This window comes from Pseudophryne corroboree, chromosome 2, assembly GCF_028390025.1.
Source record: "Pseudophryne corroboree isolate aPseCor3 chromosome 2, aPseCor3.hap2, whole genome shotgun sequence".
In the NCBI taxonomy this organism is placed as follows: domain Eukaryota; kingdom Metazoa; phylum Chordata; class Amphibia; order Anura; family Myobatrachidae; genus Pseudophryne; species Pseudophryne corroboree.
The window spans coordinates 446,724,615-446,751,450 of record NC_086445.1 but is presented as its reverse complement, the minus strand read 5'-3'; the positions used below and the strand labels follow the sequence as shown (position 1 = coordinate 446,751,450).

General features: G+C 46.7%; 1 protein-coding gene across 2 annotated transcripts in view; it reads left to right on the top strand.

Annotated features, from left to right (window-relative positions):
• P2RX1 (purinergic receptor P2X 1) overlaps positions 1 to 26,836 on the top strand; it is a 321,106-nt gene that overhangs the window by 135,089 nt on the left and 159,181 nt on the right. For both annotated transcript variants that reach the window (XM_063953695.1, XM_063953694.1), the window contains exons 3-4: positions 7,632 to 7,703; positions 18,706 to 18,772. In XM_063953695.1, the coding sequence (XP_063809765.1) occupies positions 7,632 to 7,703; positions 18,706 to 18,772 (139 nt within the window). The remainder of the gene's footprint in view (positions 1 to 7,631; positions 7,704 to 18,705; positions 18,773 to 26,836) is intronic.

The window sequence follows — 26,836 nt, the reverse complement described above, 5'->3', positions numbered from 1 at the left end:
CCCTGCTGGTGCAGGGGAACCTTGATTATCACTTGCTGTATACACAGCGTTTGAATTGCAGCTAACACTACATCCCTTTCCGATGTGGAAGCTGGTAGGGCCGATTTGAAAAATCTGCGCGGGGGCACCTCCTCGAATTCCACTTTGTAACCCTGGGAAACTATTTCCAACACCCAAGGATTCAGGTCCGAACTGACCCAGGCCTGACTGAAAAGTCGAAGACGTGCCCCCACCGGTGCGGACTCCCTCAGGGGAGCCCCAGCGTCATGCTGTGGTTTTTGGAGCAGCCGGGAAGGACTTTGTTTCCTGGGCACCTGCCGAAGCAGGTGCTCTCTTGCCTCTGCCCTTACCTCTGGCGAGGAAAGAGGATCCCCGACCTATTTTGGACTTGTGCGACCGAAAAGACTGCATCTGATAGGGTGTTACTTCCTTTTGCTGTTGGGGTATATAAGGTAAAACATTTGATTTACCTGCTGTGGCTGTGGAAACCAGGTCCGTTAGCCCATCCCCAAACAATACATCACCCTTGTAGGGTAGTACTTCCATATGTTTCTTGGAATCCGCATCACCCGTCCATTGGCGAGTCCATAAGGATCTTCTCGCTGAGACAGACATAGCATTGGCCCTAGAAGCTAGCAATCCAATGTCCCTTTGAGCATCCCTCATAAATAAGACTGCGTCTTTAATATGGGCTAGAGTTAGGAATATTGTATCCTTATCCAAATTGATCTGTCAGCTCATCTGTCCAAGCTGCAATTGCGCTACACACCCATGCCGACGCAATTGTCGGTCTTAGCACAGCACCCGTATGAGAATAAATACACTTTAAGGTAGTTTCTTGCCTGCGATCTGCAGGGTCCTTAAGGGCTGCTGTGTCAGGAGACGGTAGCGCCACTTTCTTGGACAAGCGCGTCAGGGCTTTGTCCACAGTGGGGGGTGCTTCCCAAATCTCCCTGTCCTGCTTAGGGAAAGGGTATGCCATATAAATTCTTTTGGGGATCTGCGGTCTCTTATCCGGAGTCTCCCAAGCTTTTCCAAAGAATTCATTTAATTCTTGAGATATGGGAAAGTTAATAATCTGTTTCTTTTCCTTAAACATGTGTACCCTTGTGTCGGGGACAGAGGGTTCATCCACAATATGCAACACATCCCTTATTGCCACAATCATACACTGAATGGTTTTAGTCACCCTAGGGTGCAATTTTACTTCGTCATAGTCGACACTGGAATCAGAATCCGTGTCGGTAGTAGTGTCTTGTGTAAAGGGACGCTTTTGAGACCCCGACGGGCCCTGTGAGTCGGTCCAATCTGAGGATTGACCCCCTGATGTCCCCCCTAAATCAGCCTTATCAAGCTTTTTATGTAAAGATGCCACACTTGCATTCAACATATGCCACATGTCCATCCAATCTGGAGTCGGCACAACCGACAGGGACACACAACTCATTTGCTCTACCTCCTCCTTGGAAAAGCCTTCCGCTTCAGACATGTCGACACACGTACCGACACCCCACACACACAGGGATTAACCTATAAGGGGACAAGACCCCAACCAGGCCCTTAGGAGAGACAGAGAGAGAGTATGCCAGCACACACCCAGTGCTTAATAACACTGGAAAAATATAACCAGATAGCGCTTTTATATATATATAAAAAATGACCAGATTCCCACTCACTGCGCTCAAAATGCCCCCCTCCTCTTTTTTCCAGCCTGAATGTTCAGCAGGGGAGAGACCAGGGAGCCAGCGTTTTCCTCATGCAGCTTCTGTGGAGAAAATGGCGCTGGTTAGTGCTGGGGATCAAGCTCCGCCCACCCGACGGCGGGCTTCGGTCCCGGTGATTTTTTTATAGAAAATGGCGGGGGATCGTAGAATTACTGCCCAGCAGCCTAATCTATCTTGTCAGTGCCCAAATGTGAGTTTTATTGCTGCCCAGGGCGCCCCCCCCCTGCGCCCTGCACCCTTCAGTGCTGCTCTGTGTGTGTGAATGGGAGCAATGGGGCGCAGCTTACAGCTGCGCGCCTTACCTCATGAAGATCTGATGTCTTCTGCCGCCTATGATGTCTTCTGCCTTCTCATACTCACCCGGCTTCTATCTTCGGCATCTGTGAGGAGGAAGGCGGCGCGGCTCCGGGACGAACCCCAGGTGAGACCTGTGTTCCGACTCCCTCTGGAGCTAATGGTGTCCAGTAGCCTTAGAAACAGAGCCCAACTTGACAAGCCAGCTCTGCTTCTCTCTCCTCGGTCCCACGATGCAGGGAGCCTGTTGCCAACAGGACTCCCTGAAAATAAAAAACCTAACAAAATTCTTTTTCCACAGAAAACTCTGGAGAGCTCTCTGCAGTGCACCCATTCTCCTCTGGGCACAAGATCTAACGGAGGTCTGGAGGAGGGGCATAGAGGGAGGAGCCAGTGCACACCCATAGTCAAAGTTCTTTTTAGGTGCCCTATCTCCTGCGGAGCCCGTCTATTCCCCATGGTCCTTACGGAGTCCCCAGCATCCTCTAGGACGTAAGAGAAAGTAATCTTTTCCTAGCTCCTGATGGATGACTAACAGGCTGTTGTGGTTGTGTAATTTAAATGGATCCGGTATGATATACTGGCAGACGGAATGCTGGCTGGCAGTACCGACAGCGGCATCCCACCTGCCAGAAACCCAGCAGCGAGGCAGCGAAGCCCCTCGTGGACTTGCTGCACTCTCCATGCTTCGGGCCCAGTGGCCAGCTTCGCCACAGGTTCTATTCCCACTCGGTTGGTGGCATGGACCCACCAACCGAGTTGGAATAACGGGTTCCAACCATCAGTAAAATGCCAGCTGTCGGGATTCCAGCATTGGTCTCCTGAACGCCGGGATCCTGACAGCCGGCATTTCAACTGCATCCCGTTGAAATGTTTTTATCGCAACCATTTTATACCTATTATGTTTTTGAGCTGGATGAGAACCTGATTTTTACCTTCCTTATATCAGGTGGTGAATTATGCAAATCCATGCGGCTGTGGTTGTGATCACAGCCATGTACAGCTCACCAAAGGTGTACATTAGTATCTCTAGCCATGCCTAGTAAATAAGATATGAATACTGCATACAGTAGTTCAGCAGTGCTTGACAGTCAATATATAGGGAGATTAGAAGAATCATTTTCAGAGATCAGCAGAAAAGACTTTTATTCAGTATTGTTCTCTAGAGTATGGCAACAGGAAATGTTTTTGCCGTTTATTTTTCGCCTTATTTTTAAAGTGAAGTAGTTTAGTGGTGCCACTGTGTGACATTTATCATCAGTAGGGAGGCTGCACTGAAGTAGACACTTCACTCAATCATCATATCCAAAAGAGGAAGTTTCCTTAGTGGGAAAATTCAGTTTTAAATCAAGTTAATCTTTACGTAGAAAAGTACATAAAAACATTCCTGTAATCAAAAGTAAAGTAATTCCTTTTTGTCTGCCAGTTACACACTCCCAGACTACTTTCTGACCTTCCTATTTCCACTACTTCCAAACTTATCTATCACCTTCTGCTACTCACAAAACCCTACTCCCTCTTTTCTCTTCCCACACGTAAACCTTCTTTGAAACCCCTGCGCTATTTCCGCACATCTGCCACCAATTCTCCTTCCACCTCCTAATCTCTTATTACTATGATTGTAGTGTCTCCTCACAATCAATGCAAGTAGCCGCACTCTAATTAGTTCTAACATAAAAGGCTGTGGGGCTTCAATAGCATTTTGGGTACAGTTACAATCCTTCCTTGAAGGTAATCCCAAAAATGTGTTTACCAATCTGTATAGTATTTCTAGCCTGAGCGCTAATACACATAAGCATGAATTTGTGCCATACTTAGGCGAGATGTGAGTAATCCCAGTACATTATCAACTGCACCTCCCTGTTGATTATTCGGGTGGTATTCAGTTTGCCGGCTGTTGGGATCCCAGTGCACAGTAATTCCGACACCTGGCATACCGATAACTTTTCTCACTCTTGGGGGTCCACAACCCCCTGGAGGGAGAATAAATAGCGCCACCGTGCCCGCAGCGTGGCGAGCGCAACGAGCCCGCAAGGGGCTAATTTTCAGGGTCGCCCAGCTGTCGGTATGCCGGCGGTCGGGATCCCGGCACCGGTATGCTGGCCGCCGGGAGCCCGGCCGCTGGCATACCATACTATGGGGGTAATTCCAAGTTGATCGCAGCAGGAATTTTGTTAGCAGTTGGGCAAAACCAGGGAGGTCATTCCGAGTTGTTCGCTCGCAAGGCGATTTTAGCAGAGTTGCTCACGCTAAGCCGCCGCCTACTGGGAGTGAATCTTAGCATCTTAAAATTGCGAACGAAGTATTCGCAATATTGCGATTACACACCTCGTAGCAGTTTCTGAGTAGCTTCAGACTTACTCGGCATCTGCGATCAGTTCAGTGCTTGTCGTTCCTGGTTTGACGTCACAAACACTCCCAGCGTTCGCCCAGACACTCCTCCGTTTCTCCGCCACTCCTGCGTTTTTTCCGGAAACGGTAGCGTTTTTTCCCACACGCCCATAAAACGGCCTGTTTCCGCCCAGTAACACCCATTTCCTGTCAATCACATTACGATCGCCAGAACGATGAAAAAGCCGTGAGTAAAATTACTATGTGCATAGCAAATTTACTTGGCGCAGTCGCAGTGCGGACATTGCGCATGCGCATTAAGCGGAAAATCGCTGCGATGCGAAGATTTTTACCGAGCGAACAACTCGGAATGAGGGCCCATGTGCACTGCAGGGGAGGCATGTGCAGAAAGAGTTGCATAACATGTGCAGAAAGAGTTAGATTTGGGTGGGTTATTTTGTTTCTGTGCAGGGTAAATACTGACTGCTTTATTTTTACACTGCAAATTAGATTGCAGATTGAACACACCCCACCCTAATCTAACTCTCTCTGCACATGTTAAATCTGCCTCCCCTGCACTGCACATGGTTTTGCCCAACTGCTAACAAAATTCCTGCTGCGATCAACTTGGAATTACCCCCTATACCGATTATTTTTACCACAGTTTCTTGCAGATAGACCTAATTCTTCATCTTCAGTACATTAGCAATAACATTGTTGCTGGGATTTTAATAGGTGTTCAGCACAAAAATTGGACTTATTCATGCTGTTTTCCAATGAGCCAGGGCTGGATTAAGCTTTGGTGGCCCCAGGGCACTTAAGACAGGGGGGCCTGTGGGAAGGGGGGAGGGTGTATATTAGATTGTGCATACCTCCCAACATGACCCATTCCAGGAGGGACAAAAAAATGCTTTCAGTCTCTACCTGAACTTCCCTCTTAATATATCGTGAGTGCAATCATAAATTAAGAGGGAAGTCCATTTTGTCCATCTTGGAATGGGTCATGTTGGGAGGTATGGACTGTGTACTGTATATGAAATTTAAACCAATGATGTATATGAGATTTTTATATCAAACCAGTGGTGTAAATTAGATTTAAACTAATAGTTTAATAATGCCTGAGTACTGTTTGTAGCTCACCTAATTAATAGACAACTTTTTTATAAAGTTTTCTTGTACTGGAACCTTAAAATACACATAGAAAAATAAAGCCTAATTTGTCTTGCAAAATGCAATATCAGCAGCCTCTGTACGACTGTACTTACACACTGAGACAGGACTCTCGCTCTCTCTAGACCCGAATGGGGGTGGGGGGGGGGGAGAAGCTGGGATCCCTGGGAAACTTGCAGCTCTCCTTCCTTCTATCTCTCTTTTGGTCGGGAAGCTCTGTTGTTAACTCATGAAACCTAAGAGTCCTGTGTCGCTGCCTGCACTGCATACTGTTCTGCTCGCATTCTGAATGCCTGGTTCTGCTGCAGCACAAGAGGGAGAGCTAGTGATGTCAGTGTGCTGCGGCCAGGGGACCTTAATCTGGCTATGCAAGGAATACATTATGCACCAGTCCCCACAATGTTAATGCCAATTTATCCATTTCCCTGATGGGTATGGGTCGTTGGGTTGACCACACTTAGGTCGACAGTCATTAGGTCGACCACTATTGGTCGACATGCAGTAGGTTGACAAAGTTGCTAGGTCAACATGGTCTATAGGTCGACATGTGATAGGTCGACATGAAAAAAGGGTTACTTGTTTTTCCCCCTGGTTTTTTTGGTGTCGTTTTCTTCGTAAAGTGACCGGGAACCCCAATTAGTGCACCGTGTCCCCTCGCATGGCTCACTTCGCTCGTCATGCTTCAGGCAAGGTGCCTCGCTCCGCTACCGCTGCACTCGGCACAGGTTACCGTTCCCAATTGTAGTCCATGTGGATCGTAAAGTAGGAAAAATTGAATTTTTGTTGTTGAAAAAAAACTTTTTAATGTCGACCTATCACATGTCGACCTAGCAACCCTGTCAACCTGCATGTCGACCAATAGTGGTCGACCTAATGACTGTCAACCTAACGACCGTATCCCTCCCTGATCAAGAAAGTGTTATATATGCTAGTAAGAATAATTTTAAAAAATCATAGAAAAATGTAAATAATTAAAGTCAACGATATAAAATTAATGTTCTGAGGTTGATGTTTGTTGTTGTTAGGTTTTTTTTCCATCGAGTACAATGTTTTCCTGCTATCAATGTTTTTCTTCAACTAAAGGCAAAACTAGACTTGTGAGCACAGAAGGGCATCCTGTAATTGTCATTCAGGCATACAAGCTGATATTTTCATCACAAAACTCAAATCATTGAAGTTTAGTAGCCAATGTTTTCATGCCATTGATGGTCATGTGCCCGATGATACTATCACTTGTGATATTGATTGTAATATTGATGTTAAGAGTTGATGTATTCATTCAAGCACGAGAATATTTTATTGATGATGCAATCAGTGTGGGGGAATTATAAGCATCTTGGACCCATTTCTTACAGTACCCATTATGCAGAAGGAACTGTCATTTTCAAACTGTCTAAAAAACAGATATAGGGCCTAATTCAGACCTGATCGTAGATGTGCTAAATTTAGCACATCGACAATCATTTTCTCAGACATGCGGGGGGAGGCCGGTCACAGGGCTAGTCCGCCCTCCATGTCTGGCTTTGCCCCCCCCCCCCCCCCCCACCTGCACAGGTGCGAAAGCATTGCACGGCGGCGATGCCTTCGCACCCGGCGAGTAGCTCCCTGTCTGCACAGCTAGTGCACATCCTAGCTGTGCTGGCAGGCGGCTACCCGCCGCATCCCGGGTCGCAGCAGCTACTTGTGACGTCACGCAGCCACCGCTGCTCGCCCCTGCAATGGTCCGGACATGCCTGCATTGTCTGAACCGCGCCCCGCCAACAGCGTTCTAACGCCGTTGGCACTCCCACCTCGCCACCCGCCTCTGCCTGTCAATCAGGCAGAGGCGATCGCAGCCCTGAGATGCTTTTAGCATCTCACTGGGCTCCCAGGGGTGCGCGTGCGCACTCCACAAAAGGATTCAGACTGCGATCACTGCCGCTGCAGCGATCCAGTCTGAATTAGGCCCATAGATAAACCAACTGAAAATACTTTCCAAGTAAGTGTTAATAGATCATATACGGGGTCAGACAAGAGTTCAGTTTACATTCCATTTAAATTACTAATGTCTCCAAGCTGCGGAAACTTTGTTCTTACTGCTAATGTGACAGACTTTTTTATATTATTTTGCAGGGAGACAGTTCTTCTGTTGTGATGACTAACTTCATAATTACTCCAGAACAACAAATGGGAAACTGCAGTGAGGTACAGTATGTACATGTGATCTACTTTACTTTGGAGGCTTGAAGTCCTTTTTATTAAAAGTGTGCTAGTGTCACAATAGGATAATTTCCTACGGTAAACAATTTTTTACAGGTTCCATCACACAAGTACATTTTACACAAACAGTACTATATATTTCAGGAGTATAGGTATATGAGTTCTTAACACGCTACTGCTTAATTTGTAATTTTGAGTAGGGTTGCCACTTTTATGCTGTCAAAATACAGAATGAGACATTGAAAATCTGGGAGGCATGACCACATTCCCTCTATAAAAAAAATTCTAGTCGTTAAGCCGCTTGCAGCAACGGGGGAGGGGAGGAGGGGGTGGTGGTGCTGCGTACTGAAGACAGATAAATTGTTACCTTCAGCTGCACTGCAAAGAGGACAATGTCCCCCTCAGCAATTGACCCACGCCTCCGCTGGGCCCCTCCAACAAGGTTGGGCCCATTTTAAGAGTACACCCCCTCTCAGTTTCCTGGGCACCCCGTATCTCTCTAGCTCTAGCCATCCTGTGTCTCGACAGCACTCCAGTTTCTCTACAACCTTACAGTGTCTCTCCAGCAGCAGTCCCAGCACCTTCTGTCTCCCCAGTCCCCCAGGATCTCTCCATCGTTTTCTGTCTCTCCTGCCCACTATCCAGCCCCCTAGTGTTTCTCCTACACCCATGGTATCTCCATCCCCTGCATTCCTCTGTCTCCAGCCAAATCTCCAGTCACTTACTTTCATCTCTGTCTTCTGGCTGCTCCTCTTCGTACTGCAGCTCCTCTCTTTCAGCGGTGCAGCATGGCATGATGTTATAAAATCACATGCTTTTCACAGCAGTAAAAAAAAACCTTTATTGCATTGGCCACTGCCTGTCTCGGAATTCAAACTACAATGGCTCCCCGAACCTCATACATGCCTGCGCTCTTCTGAACTCTGCAGCAGCACAGTCAGGGGTTAAAGCAGGAATATGGAACAAACTGCGCCCCATATTGAATCAATACGGGACATAGAGATTCAGTTCAAACCTGTATTATATAGGATGGGTGACTGCCCTAATTGTGGGTATCACACACCTGACCATTTATTCCAATTAAAAAACAGGACAACCCTTGTCCACCTCGACATTTACTCCCACACCCTGACCCATCAAGCTGATGACCCTGCAGTTCTTACTGCTCTATTCTGATACACATTGACTCACACAAAAATTAAGCTGACTCTAAGTACTATCCTCTACCCCATGATGTGATAAAATAAAGGTTCAATGAACAATAACAATTTGGGCACGGAGATGCTCTCTTGACATGTGCTTTAGGCATAAAACCATACCTTACAACATTAGTATTATTAGAATCAGGACACAGTCTGTACCTCTGTGAAGCTGATAAGCTGGTCAAGTCAAAATGATGACATGGTACATGGTTTTATGGTCATGTTGAAATGATGGCATGTTAATGTTGTGATAACAGCAGGATCAAGTTGTGATGGAGGTATGCCACTTTCCTTTATGGCATACATAGCTCTGATGAAAAGATAGACTAAAGCAGCATGCAGTTATACAGCTGACACTGTTGATCTCCTGCTGAAAAGTAATTTATTTAAATATCATTCTAATCACCAGGGATGGAATTGTAGTGAGACATTACAGAGAGTGGGAATTGAGGAAGCATGCAGCAGCATTTTCTATGCAGTGCTGATTTTAGACTATGGGAGAGTGGGAGATCTGAGCCAATGTTTACTTATGTTGTTTCCTAGGCAAGGAAAAATGAGACAGAAACATCTACCTATAATTCAGGATGTCTCCAATCAATCAAAATGATAAGTATATATCTAAAGAGCTGTGAAAATATGACTTCTCCAAAAAAAGTCTTGTATTTCAACTTGCCCCAGATTAGGGGTCAGTTGATCCAGGTCAGTAGGTACTTTGAGCCTACTGTTGGTAAATGAACCAATTAAAATGTTCAAGTTTAAACATGAGCATAATCTATATATATAAATGCGGAAGCCCTCACTCATCACTAATTCTCTTCCCTATATGCAAGGAAGATGAAATTTAACATAGGGAATTCTTTGGTTTGTAAATGGGAAACTGTTAATTAGAATTTGAATATGCCTCCCCTAAGGGGATGAAAAGGGGGTTGACATACAGTAATGACACCATCACCGATGCGTGGCTTGCGTTGTGTGAACAATAAAGCCCAAATGGACAATCGGATCAAAATTTGGATTGCACCTCCAGTGTGTAGAATTTCATAAACTACAAAGATGGTCCTGTCACTTTTTCCCGTATCTGCTACAGGTGCTCCTCGGGTGATGCCAAGAACCATGGATTAATATTTACTTACATTAAGACGTCTGAAATTTACAGCTCTGCAGAATGACCAAATTTTTAACACTGATTTATATTTCTCTTACGTCCTAGAGGATGCTGAGGACTCCAAAAGGACCATGGGGTATAGACGGATCCGCAGGAGCTTGGGCACACTATAAAGACTTAAACTGGGTGTGAACTGGCTCCTCCCTCTATGCCCCTCCTCCAGACCCCAGTTAGATTCTGTGCCCAGAGAGACTGGACACACACTAGGGGAGCTCTACTGAGTTTCTCAAAAAGACTTTTGTTAGGTTTTTTATTTTCAGGGAGACCTGCTGGCTACAGGCTCCCTGCATCGTGGGACTGAGGGGAGAGAAGTCAGATCTACTTCTTCTTAGTTTAAGGGCTCTGCTTCTTAGGCTACTGACCACCATTAGCTCCAGAGGGTTCGATCACTTGGTTCGCCTAGCTGCTTGTTCCCGGAGCCGCGCCGTCACCCCCCTCACAGAAGCCAGAAGAAAGAAGCCGGGTGAGTATTAGAAGAACAGAAGACTTCAGTGACGGCAGAAGACTTCAGTAACGGAGGTAACATGCAGCGGTCGCGCTGCGCTCCATGCTCCCACACACCAATGCACCCACAGGGTGCAGGGCGCTGGGGGGGCGCCCTGGGCAGCAAGTTACTGAGGATCTTTTAGGCTGGCTTAAGTTGTTATTCGGTGCCCGGGCACCGTGTCCGCTACCCCCGCCAGCATATCGCAGCTGTCCCGCTGCGCGCCATTGCTCCCACACACCAACGGCTGGTATCGGGTGCAGGGCGCAGGGTGGGGGGGCGCCCTGGGCAGTAAGTTTTACATTATTTTATCTCTCCCAGTACACATATACAGTGTGTAGCCACTGTATATGGTCCCCTGCCTGCATACAAAGGTTATATTATTAGAGGGCTACCGCGCACCGATAAGGGGCGGGGCTTAGCCCTCACAACAAGATACAGCGCCATTTTTTTTTTATGTCCCCGCCAAAACATGTGTACAGCACAAACAAGGGGGGGGCACATACTGTTAGTGTTATGTGGAGGAATGTATAACACTATTTGTTTTGGAAATGGGAATGTAATCATGGTTGTGTATATTCTCTGTGTGCTCCCTGTCAGATATACACTTGTGTCGACATGTGTGAATGTTCTGTCACAAACGCCTCTGGGGTTCACTGTCAGCATCGCCGACGCCTGTTTGGTACTTGATACAGTAGATACTGAGTCAACAGATCGGTTGTGTTATGCTTGTTCATAGTAAACGCGGTATGGGAGACACAGTAGTATGTGGGTGACCCTGTCGGCACCAACTATTATTACCGGGTGTAAATTGACATGCTGTAATTAACTTATACCTGTATATATATTTATATGTATTTGTATGGTTCGGTTCCATGAGCCTGTAGCTCGAGCACAGACATGGTTATATTTGTGGGGGAATGTTATAAAAATTATATATGTATAATTCCCTCGGACCCCTCTGGGTCGCAGGAATGTTATTTTGCCTGGTTACTACTCCCTGCTGTCGACGATTACTAGGTTTTCTGTCGACTATAATGTTTCCTGGTAGATCCACAACTGGGGCATTCAGTACATGGTCATACACATTCAGAACACATTAATGTCACTGGGGTCCCGAAGGCTCCGAAAAATCCGCCTATATGTAGGTTATATGTATATATAGGTAGGATATGTGTGTATATGTGTATTACAATATGTATATTCATCTTATGATTTATAATGAATGCTGAAGTAATAGTATTCCTTCTCATGTGCTGGTCGCTCTGTTGATAAAGTTCTAGGTCGGCCGTGACGACTGGGTCTCGCATCCTCTCAAGGAGTCCGAATGTTTATTCTTTTCCCGCGGCGGAGAGAATACTGTGAAAGTCAACTCCTGGTCGACACGGCGTCCTGTCACAAAGGATCGGATACAGGAAGCTAAGTGATATTTTATTTCTATTCTTTGGACTTATTTGCATTACATGCACATGAGGGAGTGTTTATATTCGGAAGGACATCCAATAGAATTATCCTACAGAGATAGGGGATTTTCCTTATGTTGGGTCTTCTCTATAACATTGCGGCAGGCTGATGTGCGTACACAGGAGGTGGCCGGGGAAATGCTGAGGCTGACTCCGAGAGATACTGGAGTTTTTTCCCTGGGGCGGTGTGCCGTTGTTTGGGGATGCCTTAGTTCAGTCATTCTCGGCAGATACTGCTGGTAAATCTAACTTAATGAGTTAGATTCCCTCACAACGGTTGGTGACGCATTCTTTTGTGGGATGCAGTCGCTTTAGCTAGTTCGATACCGTTCTTTTTTCCTTTTCTGTGCAGATGGAAGGTGAAAAGGTAAGTGTTCTGCAACCTTGTTAGGTTCGCAGAAGCGGATGTCGTTTTCTGTTTCTACCACATCCACCACATGGTGCTGAGTCTACCTGACTGGACCCCACTCCGGTGGGGACTCGTCTACTACTTTTCAGTTAGTCCGGGAATAGACCAGGACCCGTGAGTTATTTATAGAATCCAGAGGGGGACAGTCTGGAGTTACAGATGTTTTCCCTCACTGATTTTCTAATAGATCTTACCGTTTCCCCTCTGTAAGGGGAGGTAATATGCGACGCCATACCAGAGGGCGTCAGGTTCAGGGCATTGTCCTGCGGTCCCCTGTTAAAAAAAAAAAAGTTTAAATGCGTTGTTTTCCGCATTCAGATTACCTGGCTGGATATCCAGGATTGGATTTGCCAATTCACCGGAGTGATGGCAGTATGATGTTTTCTTTCAATAATAAGAGCCATTGTTATTCTGTACGTAGACGCTCTCCTGATTAAGGCGAGGTCAAGAAACAAGTGGTGCAAAGCGTTGTTTCTCTCTGATTATTCGTCAACACAGGGAATGGCTGTTGTTCCCAGATGTCAGGGGTGGGTATCAGAGTAGATACTGCACGGTTGAGGTTCTGTGTTTTTCCTGTGGTAGGAGGTCTGAGGATCCGTAGTCGGATCAGATTTGCAGTGACAATCCATCACTATGTTCCGTTATGAAGCGGATGGGTGCGGCCTGAGAGGCCTTTTCGGTGAGCAGGTCAAATGCCAGAGTGGTTTCAAGGGACCAGTTGGAAATGTGGTCCGGGTCTCACCTGCACATGCACCGGAATACGATTCAAATGGCCAAGACATCGCTCCTGTGGTGTCTGCTCGGTTCTCACCTTCTAGAGGGATGAAGGTTCGGGATCCAAGATTAGATCCTGGTGTTCATGCATGCAGATCTGTCTGTAATATGCTTTCCTGTATTAGGAGCTATTTTTGACGAACATATTATTCGTGGTCTACCCGTGTTAGTTCTCTCGGACGACTTGACAGCAGTGGCGTGAGTAACCCGCTAGGGCGGAACAAGGAGCACAGCTCCAATTGCAGAAGATGCAAAAGTTTGCCGCTGGATGGAAAGACTGGTAAACGCTATATTAGCGGTCTTCGCTCCAGAGGTAAACAACGGAGAATTAGATTTCCTCTGCAGACGAGATCTCCTTCCGGGAGAAATACAGTCGTCATCGAGGAGTTTTCACAGAAGTGACAAGTCTTTGAGGAGTACCTCAATTGGACATGTTGGCGTCTCGCCTCAACGAGAGGCCTCAGGGATATTGTTCCAGGTCAAGGGACACTCAAGCTATGGCAGTGGACGCCCTCGTGACACCTTGGGCGTTTTAAGTCGGTCTATGTGTCTCCTCCGTTTTCGTTTTTTCTGAAGTTGATACCGGAAGAAGAACAAAGGTTCAGGAGATCCTCGTTGTTCCGGTCTAGCCAAGCAGAGCTTGGTTTCCAGGTTTTCATAATTACTCATAGAGGATTCCTGGCCGCTTCTTTTACGTGAGGAACTGTTACAAAGATCCGGGCGTATATTATGACTTACCGTGGCTGCGTTTGACGGCGTGGCGATCGAATGCCATATCCTAGCCAGAAAGGGTATTCCCAGTGAGGTCGTTTCCACACTTCTTCTGGCTAGAAAAGAAGTAACAGCAAAGCCTTACCACCATAGTTGGCGTAAAGCTATGTCTTGGTGTGCATCCAAGAAGGCTCCTATGGAAGATTTTCAGCTGGGTCGTTCTTCTCTTTTCCTTGCAAGCAGTTGGGGATGCAGGCCTAGAGTTAGGCTCCATTTCAGTGCAGTTTTGGCCTTATACATTTTCTTAAAAGAATTGGCCACCTTTAGGGAAGTTCGGACTTTAGTGAAAAGAGTACTGCACATCCAATCTCCGTTTGTGCCCCATTGGCACCGTGAGACCTTGACGTGGTGTTGCGTTTTTCTTGTGTCACAATGTTTGGAACCTTTGTGAAAGGTTGTGTTAAAAAATTCTCTCTTAAAGAGTGGTCATGCTACTGGCTTTGGCGTCCGCAAGGCGGGTGTCGAAAGTAGCGGCTTTGTCTCATAAGAGCCCCTGTTGGATCTTGCATGTGGATAGAGCGGTATTGAGAACTCGGAAACCAGCCTATTGTGATGTCTGTGGTTACTTAAGTATTGGCTGATTAAAGGAATCTCGATGTAGTCGGGGCTTTGACTAATTTGTCGCCATTTTGGCTCAGGTTGGGGAAACAGAGGCTCTGTTTGTCCGGTATGCTCCCAGCATGATTGGGGCACCTGCATCTATGCAGTCTGTTATACGTTGGATCTGTGATACGTTTCGGCGTGATCGTTCGACGGCTGGATTGCCGTTACCGTTGTTGGGGGAAACCCATTCTGCTAGGAAGATGGGCTCTTCTTGGACGGATGCCCGAGGAGTCTCGGCGGTTCAACTTGGCCGAGCGGCTACTTGGTCGGGTTTCAAACACCTTTGCTATGCTCTACAAGTTTGATACCCTGGCTGCTGGGGAACTTATGTTTGCTCAATCGGTGCTGCAGAGTCGTCCGCACTCTCCCGCCCGTTCTGGAGCTTTGGTATAGACCCCATGGTCCTTTTGGAGTCCCCAGCATCCTCTAGGACGTAAGAGAAAATAGGATTTTAGTACCTACCGGTGAATCCTTTTCTCCTAGTCCGTAGAGGATGCTGGGCGCCCGTCCCAGTGTGTACTGTGTCTGCAGTTATTGAGTTCGGTTGCACTTTGTGGTGTTTCTTCTCTGTCAGGCTGTCACTGACGTTGTTCATGCCATGGCATGTGGTTTCTTGTTATTGGTTGGGTTGACACACAGGTTGTGTTACATATTCTCTCAGCATATGGCTGTATGGTTTTCATACCGTGGGCTGGTATTCTGTTGAAGGCCACGTCTTGCGGTATGTTCGTGGTGTGAGCTGGTATAACACTCACTGTGTTTAAATTATACATTCTTTCCTCGAAATGTCCGTCTCTCCTTGGCACAGTTTTCTAACTGGGGTCTGGAGGAGGGGCATAGAGGGAGGAGCCAGTTCACACCCAGTTTAAGTCTTTATAGTGTGCCCAAGCTCCTGCAGATCCGTCTATACCCCATGGTCCTTTTGGAGTCCCCAGCATCCTCTACGGACTAGGAGAAAAGGATTTACCGGTAGGTACTAAAATCCTATTTTACAACTGTGAAAATCAGAAATTCCCGTGCGAAGAATGGGTAGAACAGCTAGTTAGAACAAAAACTATTTACTAATGCATTTTCCTTTTCTAAATAGTCTTATTCCTTTTCTTACAGGTAACTTTAGACAATATAAAAACCAACCAAATAAAGTTTATCATTCAACAAGAAACTATTTTCATACATCGTTTGTTCTGCATTTCAATGACTATTCAACATTCTACTCATTAACACTGCAGGGAAATATGTTGCCCCCTCCTTGTTATTCCTAAAGCTTTATGAGGTTGAGGTAGCTTATTCAGTACATCACTTTGTGGGGGAAATGCAACATCATTTGTGGCTCCCCCCAGATTCTTCTGAGAAATCTTACACTCAGTTCGTCGCCTTGGAGTTTCTCAACCAAGCTAATGTAATGATAGCACCTGCAATTTTGGCGGGACAGTGCCGTTTTTCTTGGACTGTCCCGCTGTCCCACTTGCGGGTCGCAGTGTCCCACAGTGGAGGGGCAGTTGGGAGACCCTCTTGCTCTCGCTGCTCTGCTTAGCAGAGCAGCAGTGAATAGACGCTGTGCGCATGTGCACAGCATCTGTTCACTGGGAGAAAGGAACGGGGCGTGCCAGCTGCTCACAGAGTGCTGGGCATACCCCACAGCGGCAAACACAGGGACGTGGCCCGGGATCGGGGCACTATCCACAAGGCCACACCCCCTAATTTTGTCTGTGTCCCTCCCAACTTTCTGTAGTTGGGAGGTATGCATATGTAGTATTACACATAAATCTATTCTTCCCTTGTGCGAGACTTATTTGCAACCAAAAGTATTAATATTTTTTATGCATTTTTGTTTGTTATGCCATTTATGACACTTTCTCATGGACACTGTAAAATAATAGGTTTACTTTACTAATTATTCGGGGATAAAATTAAGTACAGTTGGAAAATAATGATGCAGGAATTGTCGTCATCAGAAACATATAGACAAAATACCAAAACACTAGAGGATTATATGAAACCATGAATTATACTAGTTGAAGTACCCAGCGTTGCCCGGGTTTAAATTTTCCATTTATTAAGTAATCAATGAGTTGGATGAAACTGTCAACATATTAAAAATAATTAGTTAGCCTAGTGTCTCTTCCAACACACCCATAAGGTTGCTGCTGAGTGTTGTTTTTGCTTTTGGAGTGTCGCCAGTAGCCCTAATACCCAGCGTTCCTTTCTGTTCAGTCTAATAATCAATTTTCCATTGTGAGATGGGTTTAAAATTTTCCTTCTGTTATCAATGTTGCTATATCAAGGCTTTTGGATACACAAATTTTTTTGTCTTCCTACCTCCATTCAGTTATTTTAGTTAATTGATTTATGGTTATTTCAGTCAGCTATTTCTGGTCATTGAATTATGATAATTTCTGTCAATTTTTATTAACAGTTTCTTATATTATTCCATTTTATTAAAGTTTTCATCCAAATACATCCAGTGGAAGACCCAGAGCAGGCTCCCTGTGTCAAAGTTCTGCCCAGCGTACACTAACGGGAGGTCTGATCAGGATTCCAACCCCTTAGTATGTCTTCTGGGAACCAATTCTGGGAACCAGTTCTGGGAACCAATGTTACTACTCTGAAATTTTCTTTCAAATCCATCTAGTGGAAGGCCCAGACCAGGCTCCCTGGGTCAACATCATGGCCAGCGTACACCAACGGGAGGTCCGATTAGGATCCCAACACCCTAGTATGTCTTCTGGGATCCAGTGTTATCACTCTGTGAAGTTTTCTTCCAAACCCATCCAGTGGAAGTCCCAGAACAGACTCCCTGGGTCAAAGTTCTTCCCGGCACATTCCGCCGTGAGGTATGACCTCCCAAACCCACTAGTGTGTCTTCTGGGATCCAATGTTACCACTTTGTGAAGTTTTTGTCCAAATACATCCAGTGGAAGACCCAGAAAAGGCTCCTTGGGTCAAAGTTCTGCCTGGCGCACTCCGCTGTGAGGTCCAACCGGGACCCCAACCACTCCTTTAAGCATACCAGATGAAGTTCCACCCCTCTGTGTAGTTGTCGTCAAATTCCATCCAGTGGAAGGCCCGGAACAGGCTCCCCAGGTCATAATTCTGCCTGGCGCACTCAGATGTGAGGTCCAACCGGGACCCGGCGTCTCCATTAGGCATCCCAGACCAATTGCCAGTTTTCGTCCACATCCATCCAGTAAAGGCCCAGAACATGCTTGCTTGGGCACAGTTCCCTCTGGCGCATTCCGCCATGAGGTCTGACCGGGACGCCAACCCTCCTAAAACCTAACCAGGATCCAACTGGACTATCTTGCGTTGGTTTCATCCCAATCAGTGCAAGGATGTCCGAATGCATAAACGGATAAACATACCAATTAATTTTATATACAGTATAAGAAGATCCTGAACATAGATATTTTGAGTATGCTTTAACACTTTTTTCCTAGGTATAGATCACTGCACAGTGCCAAATAAGGGTCATTTCCTTTTAATAAGGATTATTACTACCAAATAGTCATTATCCGAATGTAGTGTCTTTTAAAATGTGCCAGTACTATTTCTACTATGTTATGTTAACCATCTATGGGGGTCATTCCGAGTTGTTCACTCGCTAGCAGTTTTTAGCAGCCATGCAAATGCTATGCCGCCTCCCACTGGGAGTGTATTTTAGCTTAGCAGAAGTGCGAATGAAAGGATCGCAAAGCGACTACGAAAAAAAAGTGTGCATTTCAGAGTAGCTCCAGACCTACGCTTGCGGCCAGCAGTGCGACTGAAAAGCTTCGCTAGACCTTGTGTGAAACTACATCGACCGTTGTGAAAGTACGTCACGCGTGCGCATTGCGCCGCATACACATGCGCAGAAGTGAATTTTTTGCATCATCGCTGCGCATCGAACATTTTCAGCTATCGATCAACTCGGAATGACCCCCTATGGTAGCAGTTGGAGGTGCTGGGCCATGAACATGTCCGATTTTGCTATGTTTTATTCTTTATTATCCTACCATATTGTTTCAATAAAAATAATAATAAAAAAAAGTGCCAAAAGATTTATTTTCATGAATAATGCTGTATTATTTATTATGTAATAATGGTATAATAATGTATAGTACTTTTTGACTGTTTCAGCTTCCTGATGTAGCACCTTGTGAAACTGATGATGACTGCAAAGCCTTATCTCTCCGACTAAGTCAAGGTATGAAATTGTGACTGTGAGAAAGTATGTTTTCCATTATAAACAAAATTTCTCTAACGTCCTAGTGGATGCTGGGGACTCCATAAGGACCACGGGGAATAGACGAGCTCCGCAGGAGACTGGGCACTCTAAGAAGGATTTAGTACTACTGGTGTGCACTGGCTCCTCCCTCTATGCCCCTCCTCCAGACCTCAGTTAGAATCTGTGCCCGGCCAGAGCTGGGTGCTTTTAGTGAGCTCTCCTGAGCTTGCTAATAAGAAAGTATTTTAGTTAGGTTTTTTATTTTCAGAGAGCTTCTGCTGGCAACAGACTCTCTGCTACGTGGGACTGAGGGGAGAGAAGCAAACCTACTAACTGCGGCTAGGTTGCGCTTCTTAGGCTACTGGACACCATTAGCTCCAGAGGGATCGAACACAGGACCTGACCTTGTCGTCCGTTCCCGGAGCCGCGCCGCCGTCCCCCTCGCAGAGCCAGAAGTAAGAAGCCGGCGGGTTGAAGAAAGAAGACGTGGAAATCGGCGGCAGAAGACTCCTGTCTTCATATGAGGTAGCGCACAGCACTGCAGCTGTGCGCCATTGGGCCCACACTAACCCACACACTCCGGTCACTGTAGGGTGCAGGGCGCAGGGGGGGGCGCCCTGGGCAGCAATTAGATACCTCCTGGCGAAAGCAGCATATATACAGTTGGACACTGTTATATGCATGAGCCCCCGCCATTAATTTTACACAAAGTCGCGGGACAGAAGCCCGCCACTGAGGGGGCGGGGCCTTCTTCCTCAGCACTCACCAGCGCCATTTTCTCTCCACAGCTCCGCTGAGAGGAAGCTCCCCAGGCTCTCCCCTGCAGACTCACGGTACAAAGAGGGTAAAAAGAGAGGGGAGGCACATCAATTTAGCGCATTTAATATATATACAGCAGCTACTGGGTAAACACTAAGTTACTGTGTGATTCCTGGGTCATATAGCGCTGGGGTGTGTGCTGGCATACTCTCTCTCTGTCTATCCAAAAGGCCTTGTGGGGGTCCTGTCCTCATATAGAGCATCCCCTGTGTGTGTGGTGTGTCGGTACGCGTGTGTCGACATGTTTGATGAAGAGGGCTATGTGGAGGCAGAGCAAGTACAGATGAATGGCGTGTCTCCGCCGACGGCGCCGACACCTGATTGGATGGATATGTGGAAGGTGTTAAATGATAATGTAAACTCCTTACATAAAAGGTTGGATAAAGCTGATGCCTTGGGACAGTCGGGGTCTCAGCCCATGCCTGATCCTACAGTGCAGAGGCCGTCAGGGTCTCAGAAGCGCCCACTATCCAAAATGGTTGACACAGATATCGACACGGATTCTGACTCCAGTGTCGATGACGATGATGCAAAATTGCAGCCTAAAATGGCTAAAGCCATCCGCTACATGATTATAGCAATGAAGGATGTATTGCACATATCAGAGGTAAACCCTATCCCTGACAAAAGGGTGTATATGTATGGGGAGAAAAAGCAAGAGGTGACTTTTCCCCCTTCACATGAATTAAATGAATTATGTGAAAAAGCGTGGGATTCCCCCGATAAGAAAGTGCTGATTTCCAAAAGGTTACTTATGGCGTACCCTTTCCCGCCAACGGACAGGATGCGCTGGGAATCCTCCCCTAGGGTAGATAAAGCTCTGACACGCTTATCTAAAAAGGTGGCCCTGCCGTCACAGGATACGGCTGCCCTAAAGGATCCTGCAGATAGGAAGCAGGAAAGTATCCTGAAGTCTGTTTATACACACTCAGGTACTATACTGAGGCCGGCAATTGCGTCGGCCTGATTGTGTAGTGCTGTAGCAGCATGGACAGATAATGTGTCTGAGGAAATGGATACCTTAGACAAGGATACCATTTTACTGACCCTGGGGCATATAAAAGACGCTGTCCTATATATGAGGGATGCCCAGAGGGACATTTGCCTACTGGGCTCTAGAATAAATGCAATGTCAATTTCTGCCAGAAGGGTCCTGTGGACTCGGCAATGGACAGGTGATGCCGACTCCAAAAAGCACATGGAGGTGTTACCTTACAAGGGTGAGGAGTTGTTTGGGGACGGTCTCTCGGACCTAGTTTCCACAGCTACGGCTGGAAGTCAAACTTTTTGCCATATATTCCCTCACAGCCTAAGAAAGCGCCGTATTACCAAATGCAGTCCTTTCGATCACAGAGAAGCAAGAAGGTCAGAGGTGCGTCCTTTCTTGCCAGAGGCAGGGGTAGAGGAAAGAAGTTGCACCATACAGCTAGTTCCCAGGAACAGAAGTCCTCCCCGGCTTCCACTAAATCCACCGCATAACGCTGGGGCTCCACAGGTGGAGCCAGGAGCGGTGGGGGCGCGTCTTCAGAATTTCAGCCACCAGTGGGTTCGCTCACAGGTGGATTCCTGGGCTATACAGATTGTGTCTCAGGGATACAAGCTGGAATTCGAAGTGATGCCCCCTCGCCGTTACCTCAAATCGGCCCTGCCAGCTTCCCCCATAGAAAGGGAAGTAGTGTTCGCGGCAATTCACAAGTTATATCTCCAGCAGGTGGTGGTGAAGGTTCCCCTCTTTCAACAAGGAAGAGGATACTATTCCACAATGTTTGTGGTACCGAAACCGGACGATTCGGTCAGACCCATATTGAATTTAAAATCCCTGAACATTTATCTGAAAAGATTCAAGTTCAAAATGGAATCGCTCAGAGCGGTCATTGCAAGCCTGGAAGAGGGGGATTTTATGGTGTCTCTGGATATCAAGGATGCTTACTTGCATGTCCCCATTTATCCACCTCATCAGGAGTACCTCAGATTTGTGGTACAGGACTGTCATTACCAATTCCAGACGTTGCCGTTTGGGCTCTCCACGGCACCGAGAATATTTACCAAGGTAATGGCAGAAATGATGGTGCTCCTTCGAAAGCAAGGAGTCACAATTATCCCATACTTGGACGATCTCCTCATAAAGGCGAGGTCCAGAGAGCAATTGCTAATCAACGTAGCACACTCTCAGGAAGTGTTGCAACAGCACGGCTGGATTCTGAATATTCCAAAGTCGCAGCTGATTCCTACTACGCGTCTGCCTTTTCTGGGCATGATTCTGGACACGGACCAGAAGAAGGTGTTTCTCCTGGCGTAGAAGGCTCAAGAGCTCGTGACTCTAGTCAGAGACCTCTTAAAACCGAAACAGGTGTCGGTGCATCGCTGCACGCGAGTCCTGGGAAAGATGGTGGCATCATACGAAGTCATTCCCTTCGGCAGGTTCCATGCGAGGATCTTTCAGTGGGATCTGTTGGACTAGTGGTCCGGATCGCATCTTCAGATGCATCGGCTGATCACCCTGTCCCCGAAGGCCAGGGTATCTCTTCTGTGGTGGCTGCAGAGTGCTCACCTTCTAGAGGGCCGCAGGTTCGGCATACAGGACTGGGTCCTGGTGACCACGGATGCGAGCCTCCGAGGATGTGGGGCAGTCACTCAGGGAAGAAACTTCCAAGGGTTGTGGACAAGTCAGGAGGCTTGTCTGCACATAAATATCCTGGAACTAAGGGCCATATACAACGCCCTGAGTCAAGCGGAGCCTCTGCTTCGCGACCAACCGGTGCTGATTCAGTCAGACAACATCACCGCAGTGGCTCATGTAAACCGCCAGGGCGGCACAAGAAGCAGAGTGGCGATGGCAGAAGCCACCAGGATTCTTCGTTGGGCGGAGAATCACGTGCAAGCACTGTCAGCAGTGTTCATTCTGGGAGTGGACAACTGGGAAGCAGACTTCCTCAGCAGGCACGACCTCCACCCGGGAGAGTGGGGACTTCATCACGAAGTCTTCACTCAGATTACAAATCGATGGGAACTGCCACAGGTGGACATGATGGCGTCCCGTCTCAATAAAAAGCTACAAAGGTATTGCGCCAGGTCAAGAGACCCTCAGGCGATAGCTGTGGACGCCCTGGTAACACCGTGGGTGTTCCAGTCGGTCTATGTGTTTCCTCCTCTTCCTCTCATACCCAAGGTGCTGAGAATAGTAAGAAAAAGAGGAGTGAGAACAATACTCATTGTTCCAGATTGGCCAAGAAGGACTTGGTACCCGGAACTGCAAGAAATGCTCACAGAGGACCCATGGGCTCTGCCTCTCAGACAGGACCTGTTGCAACAGGGGCCCTGTCTGTTCCAAGACTTACCGCGGCTGCGTTTGACGGCATGGCGGTTGAACGCAGGATCTTAGCGGAAAAAGGCATTCCGGATGATGTTATTCCTACGCTGATAAAGGCTAGGAAGGACGTGACAGCAAAACACTATCACCGTATATGGCGAAAATATGTTGCCTGGTGTGAGGCCAGGAAGGCCCCTACAGAGGAATTCCAGCTGGGCCGGTTCCTGCACTTCCTACAGTCTGGAGTGACTATGGGCCTGAAGTGGGGTCCATAAAGGTCCAGATTTCGGCCCTATCCATTTTCTTTCAAAAGGAACTGGCTTCTCTTCCTGAAGTTCAGACGTTTGTTAAGGGAGTGCTGCATATTAAGCCCCCTTTTGTGCCACCAGTGGCACCTTGGGATCTCAACGTGGTGTTGGGTTTCCTGAAATCCCACTGGTTTGAGCCACTTAAGACCGTGGAGCTAAAGTATCTCACGTGGAAGGTGGTCATGTTATTGGCCTTAGCTTCGGATAGGCGTGTGTCAGAATTGGCGGCTTTGTCATGTAAAAGCCCCTATCTGGTTTTCCATATGGACAGGGCAGAATTACGGACTCGTCCGCAATTTCTGCCGAAAGTGGTGTCATCTTTTCATTTGAACCAAACTATTGTGGTGCCTGCGGCTACTCGTGACTTGGAGGATTCCAAGTTGCTTGATGTAATCAGGGCTTTGAAGATCTATGTAGCCAGGACGGCTGGAGTCAGGAAGACTGACTCGCTGTTTATCCTGTATGCATCCAACAAGCTGGGTGCTCCTGCTTCAAAGCAAACTATTGCTCGCTGGATCTGTAGCACGATTCAGCAGGCTCATTCTGCGGCTGGATTGCCGCATCCAAAATCAGTGAAAGCCCATTCCACAAGGAAAGTGGGCTCTTCTTGGGCGGCTGCCCGAGGGGTCTCTGCATTACAGCTTTGCCGAGCAGCTACTTGGTCGGGTTCAAACACATTTGCTAAGTTCTACAAGTTTGATACCCTGGCTGAGGAGGACCTTGTGTTTGCCCATTCGGTGCTGCAGAGTCATCCGCACTCTCCCGCCCGTTTGGGAGCTTTGGTATAATCCCCATGGTCCTTACGGAGTCCCCAGCATCCACTAGGACGTTAGAGAAAATAAGATTTTACTCACCGGTAAATCTATTTCTCGTAGTCCGTAGTGGATGCTGGGCGCCTGTCCCAAGTGCGGACTTCTTCTGCAATACTTGTATATAGTTATTGCTTATATAAGGGTTATGTTATGGTTGCATCAGGTTTGTCTGATGCTCTGTTGTTGTTCATACTGTTGACTGGGTATGTTATCACAAGTTATACGGTGTGATTGGTGTGGCTGGTATGAGTCTTACCCTGGATTCCAAAATCCTTTCCTTTTAATGTCAGCTCTTCCGGGCACAGTTTCCTTAACTGAGGTCTGGAGGAGGGGCATAGAGGGAGGAGCCAGTGCACACCAGTAGTACTGAATCTTTCTTAGAGTGCCCAGTCTCCTGCGGAGCCCGTCTATTCCCCATGGTCCTTACGGAGTCCCCAGCATCCACTACGTACTACGAGAAATAGATTTACCGGTGAGTAAAATCTTATTATTAATGAATACTTACACCTGTCCATTTAAAACAATAAAGCTTTTCATGAGCCTTTCCTTTTAAACCACAGTACTCTGAGCAAGCACCAGGCTGTGAGTTTACCCAGATGATTTTTCCTTGTATAATCATACTATTTTCAATCTATTCATTTTTTTATGCATTAATTAAAAATCAATAATTTTTTAATGTGACTGCTCATAGCATTGCAATACTGTATATGAGGGTTATGGTGCAATTTATAGAAATTAGAATATTGTTAAATGGTGCCAAGGCAAGCAATATATGAACAATTAAATCACAATAATTATTATCATCTGTTTTGTTTATAAAGCACCAACATGTTACTTAGAACAATGAGAATATCATGACGTGACACAAATTAAATACAATGACATAATACCTAAGGTATAGATTGCTCTGCCCACATGAGCTTACAATCTAGGATGTGAGGGGAACACTTCATACGGAAGGTAGTGGATTAGTAGTTGGTGGGGAAAGTGTGGGTGTTAGGCAACAGCAATATCAGTCTTTGTTGTTTACAAATAGCAAGTCTAATACATTTATTTAGAAATACTCCAGTAGGGCTTCCAGTATGCTCCTGGCAATACATAGTTATAGAAAACAAATGAGTAATGTTTAGCCAATAATGCAAGCTAAGTTTAGAATATTACAACCAAGTGATTTCTTAAAAACAGGGGCATTCCTTGCAACTCTGCCACCTGAGGCCATACCCTGCAGGTCTTATTGTACTACCCACTACTTTCCCAATGCTGCCTTACCTGCATCAGCTAGCAGTCACCGCCACTTTCCTCATAGTACCTGCAGACGGGAGGACACTGTGACATGTTGGTGTATGCATGCATCACTGTATAAGGAGGAAGGTGACCAACAATGTTGTCTACCCTTCTGTGTACTGTAGCTCTTCCAATCCTATTATCATTCACTGCGCTCATCATACAGGGATGGTACGGTTAAGAACATGGTACATGTATCACCATCTGCATCTCTTTTAATCACTAAGAAGAGTGGTAGTTACTTCAGCAGCTCTAAAAATAATGGAGAAGTATGAAAGGTACTTACCCGATCCTTACGATGACACTTTTAAAATGCCATTTTACATATGGAACTGCATTTATTAAACCAGTGCTACAGATAACGTATGGGGGCTGTTATGCATTTGGAAGTGAAGGAACTGCAGTAGATATCGGAGGTAATATTTGCAGGTACCCCTGGAAAATAGGATTTTAAATACCTACTGGTAAATCATTTTCTCGTAGTCCGTAGAGGATACTGGGGTCCACATTAGTACCACGGGGTATAGACAGGTCCACTAGGAGCCATGGGCACTTAAAAAATGTGATAGTGTGGACTGGCTCCTCCCTCTATGCCCCTCCTACCAGACTCAGTCTAGGAAATAGTGCCCGAGGAGACGGCCATACTTTGAGAGAAGGATATAAAAGGACAGTGGTGAGATTCCGAACCAGCACACACAACAAGAGGAAAGCCATGCTAACAAAACTTTAAACCAGGAACAGCAACCGCTGAACCTACAATACTTAACCAAGTAACAGTGCACGAAAAAACGAAGCACTGGGCGGGCGCCCAGTATCCTCTGCGGACTACGAGAAAATGATTTACTGGTAGGTAATTAAAATCCTATTTTCTCTTACGTCCTAGAGGATACTGGGGTCCACATTAGTACCATGGGGATGTACCAAAGCTCCCAAACTGGGTGTGAGAGTGCTGAGGTTCCTGCAGAACTGATTGACCAAACTGAAGATCCTCAGAGGCCAAAGTATTGAACTTGTAGAACTTAGCAAACGTGTTCGAACCTGCCCAAGTAGCTGCTCAGCAGAGTTGTACAGCCGAGACACCCCGGGCAGCCGCCCAGGAAGAACCCACCGACCTAGTGGAGTGGGCCTGTACAGATTTTGGACACGGCAAACCTGCCGTGGAATAAGCATGCTGGATAGTAAGCCTGATCCAGCGTGCAATTGTCTGCTTTGAAGCAGGACACCCAGTTTTATTGGGATCATAGAGAACAAACAGCGAGTCAGACTTTCTGTGATGAGCTGTCCGCTGCGCATAGATCTTCAAAGCCCTCACAACATCCAAAGACTTTGAAGTAGCAGAGGTGTCGGTAACCACTGGAACCACAATAGGTTGGTTGATATGAAACGCAGACACCACCTTTGGAAGAAATTGCTGACAAGTTCTGAGTTCAGCCCTATCTTCATAAAAAATCAAATAGGGGCTTTTGTGAGACAACGCCTCCAGCTCCGACACACGCCTTGCAGAAGCCAT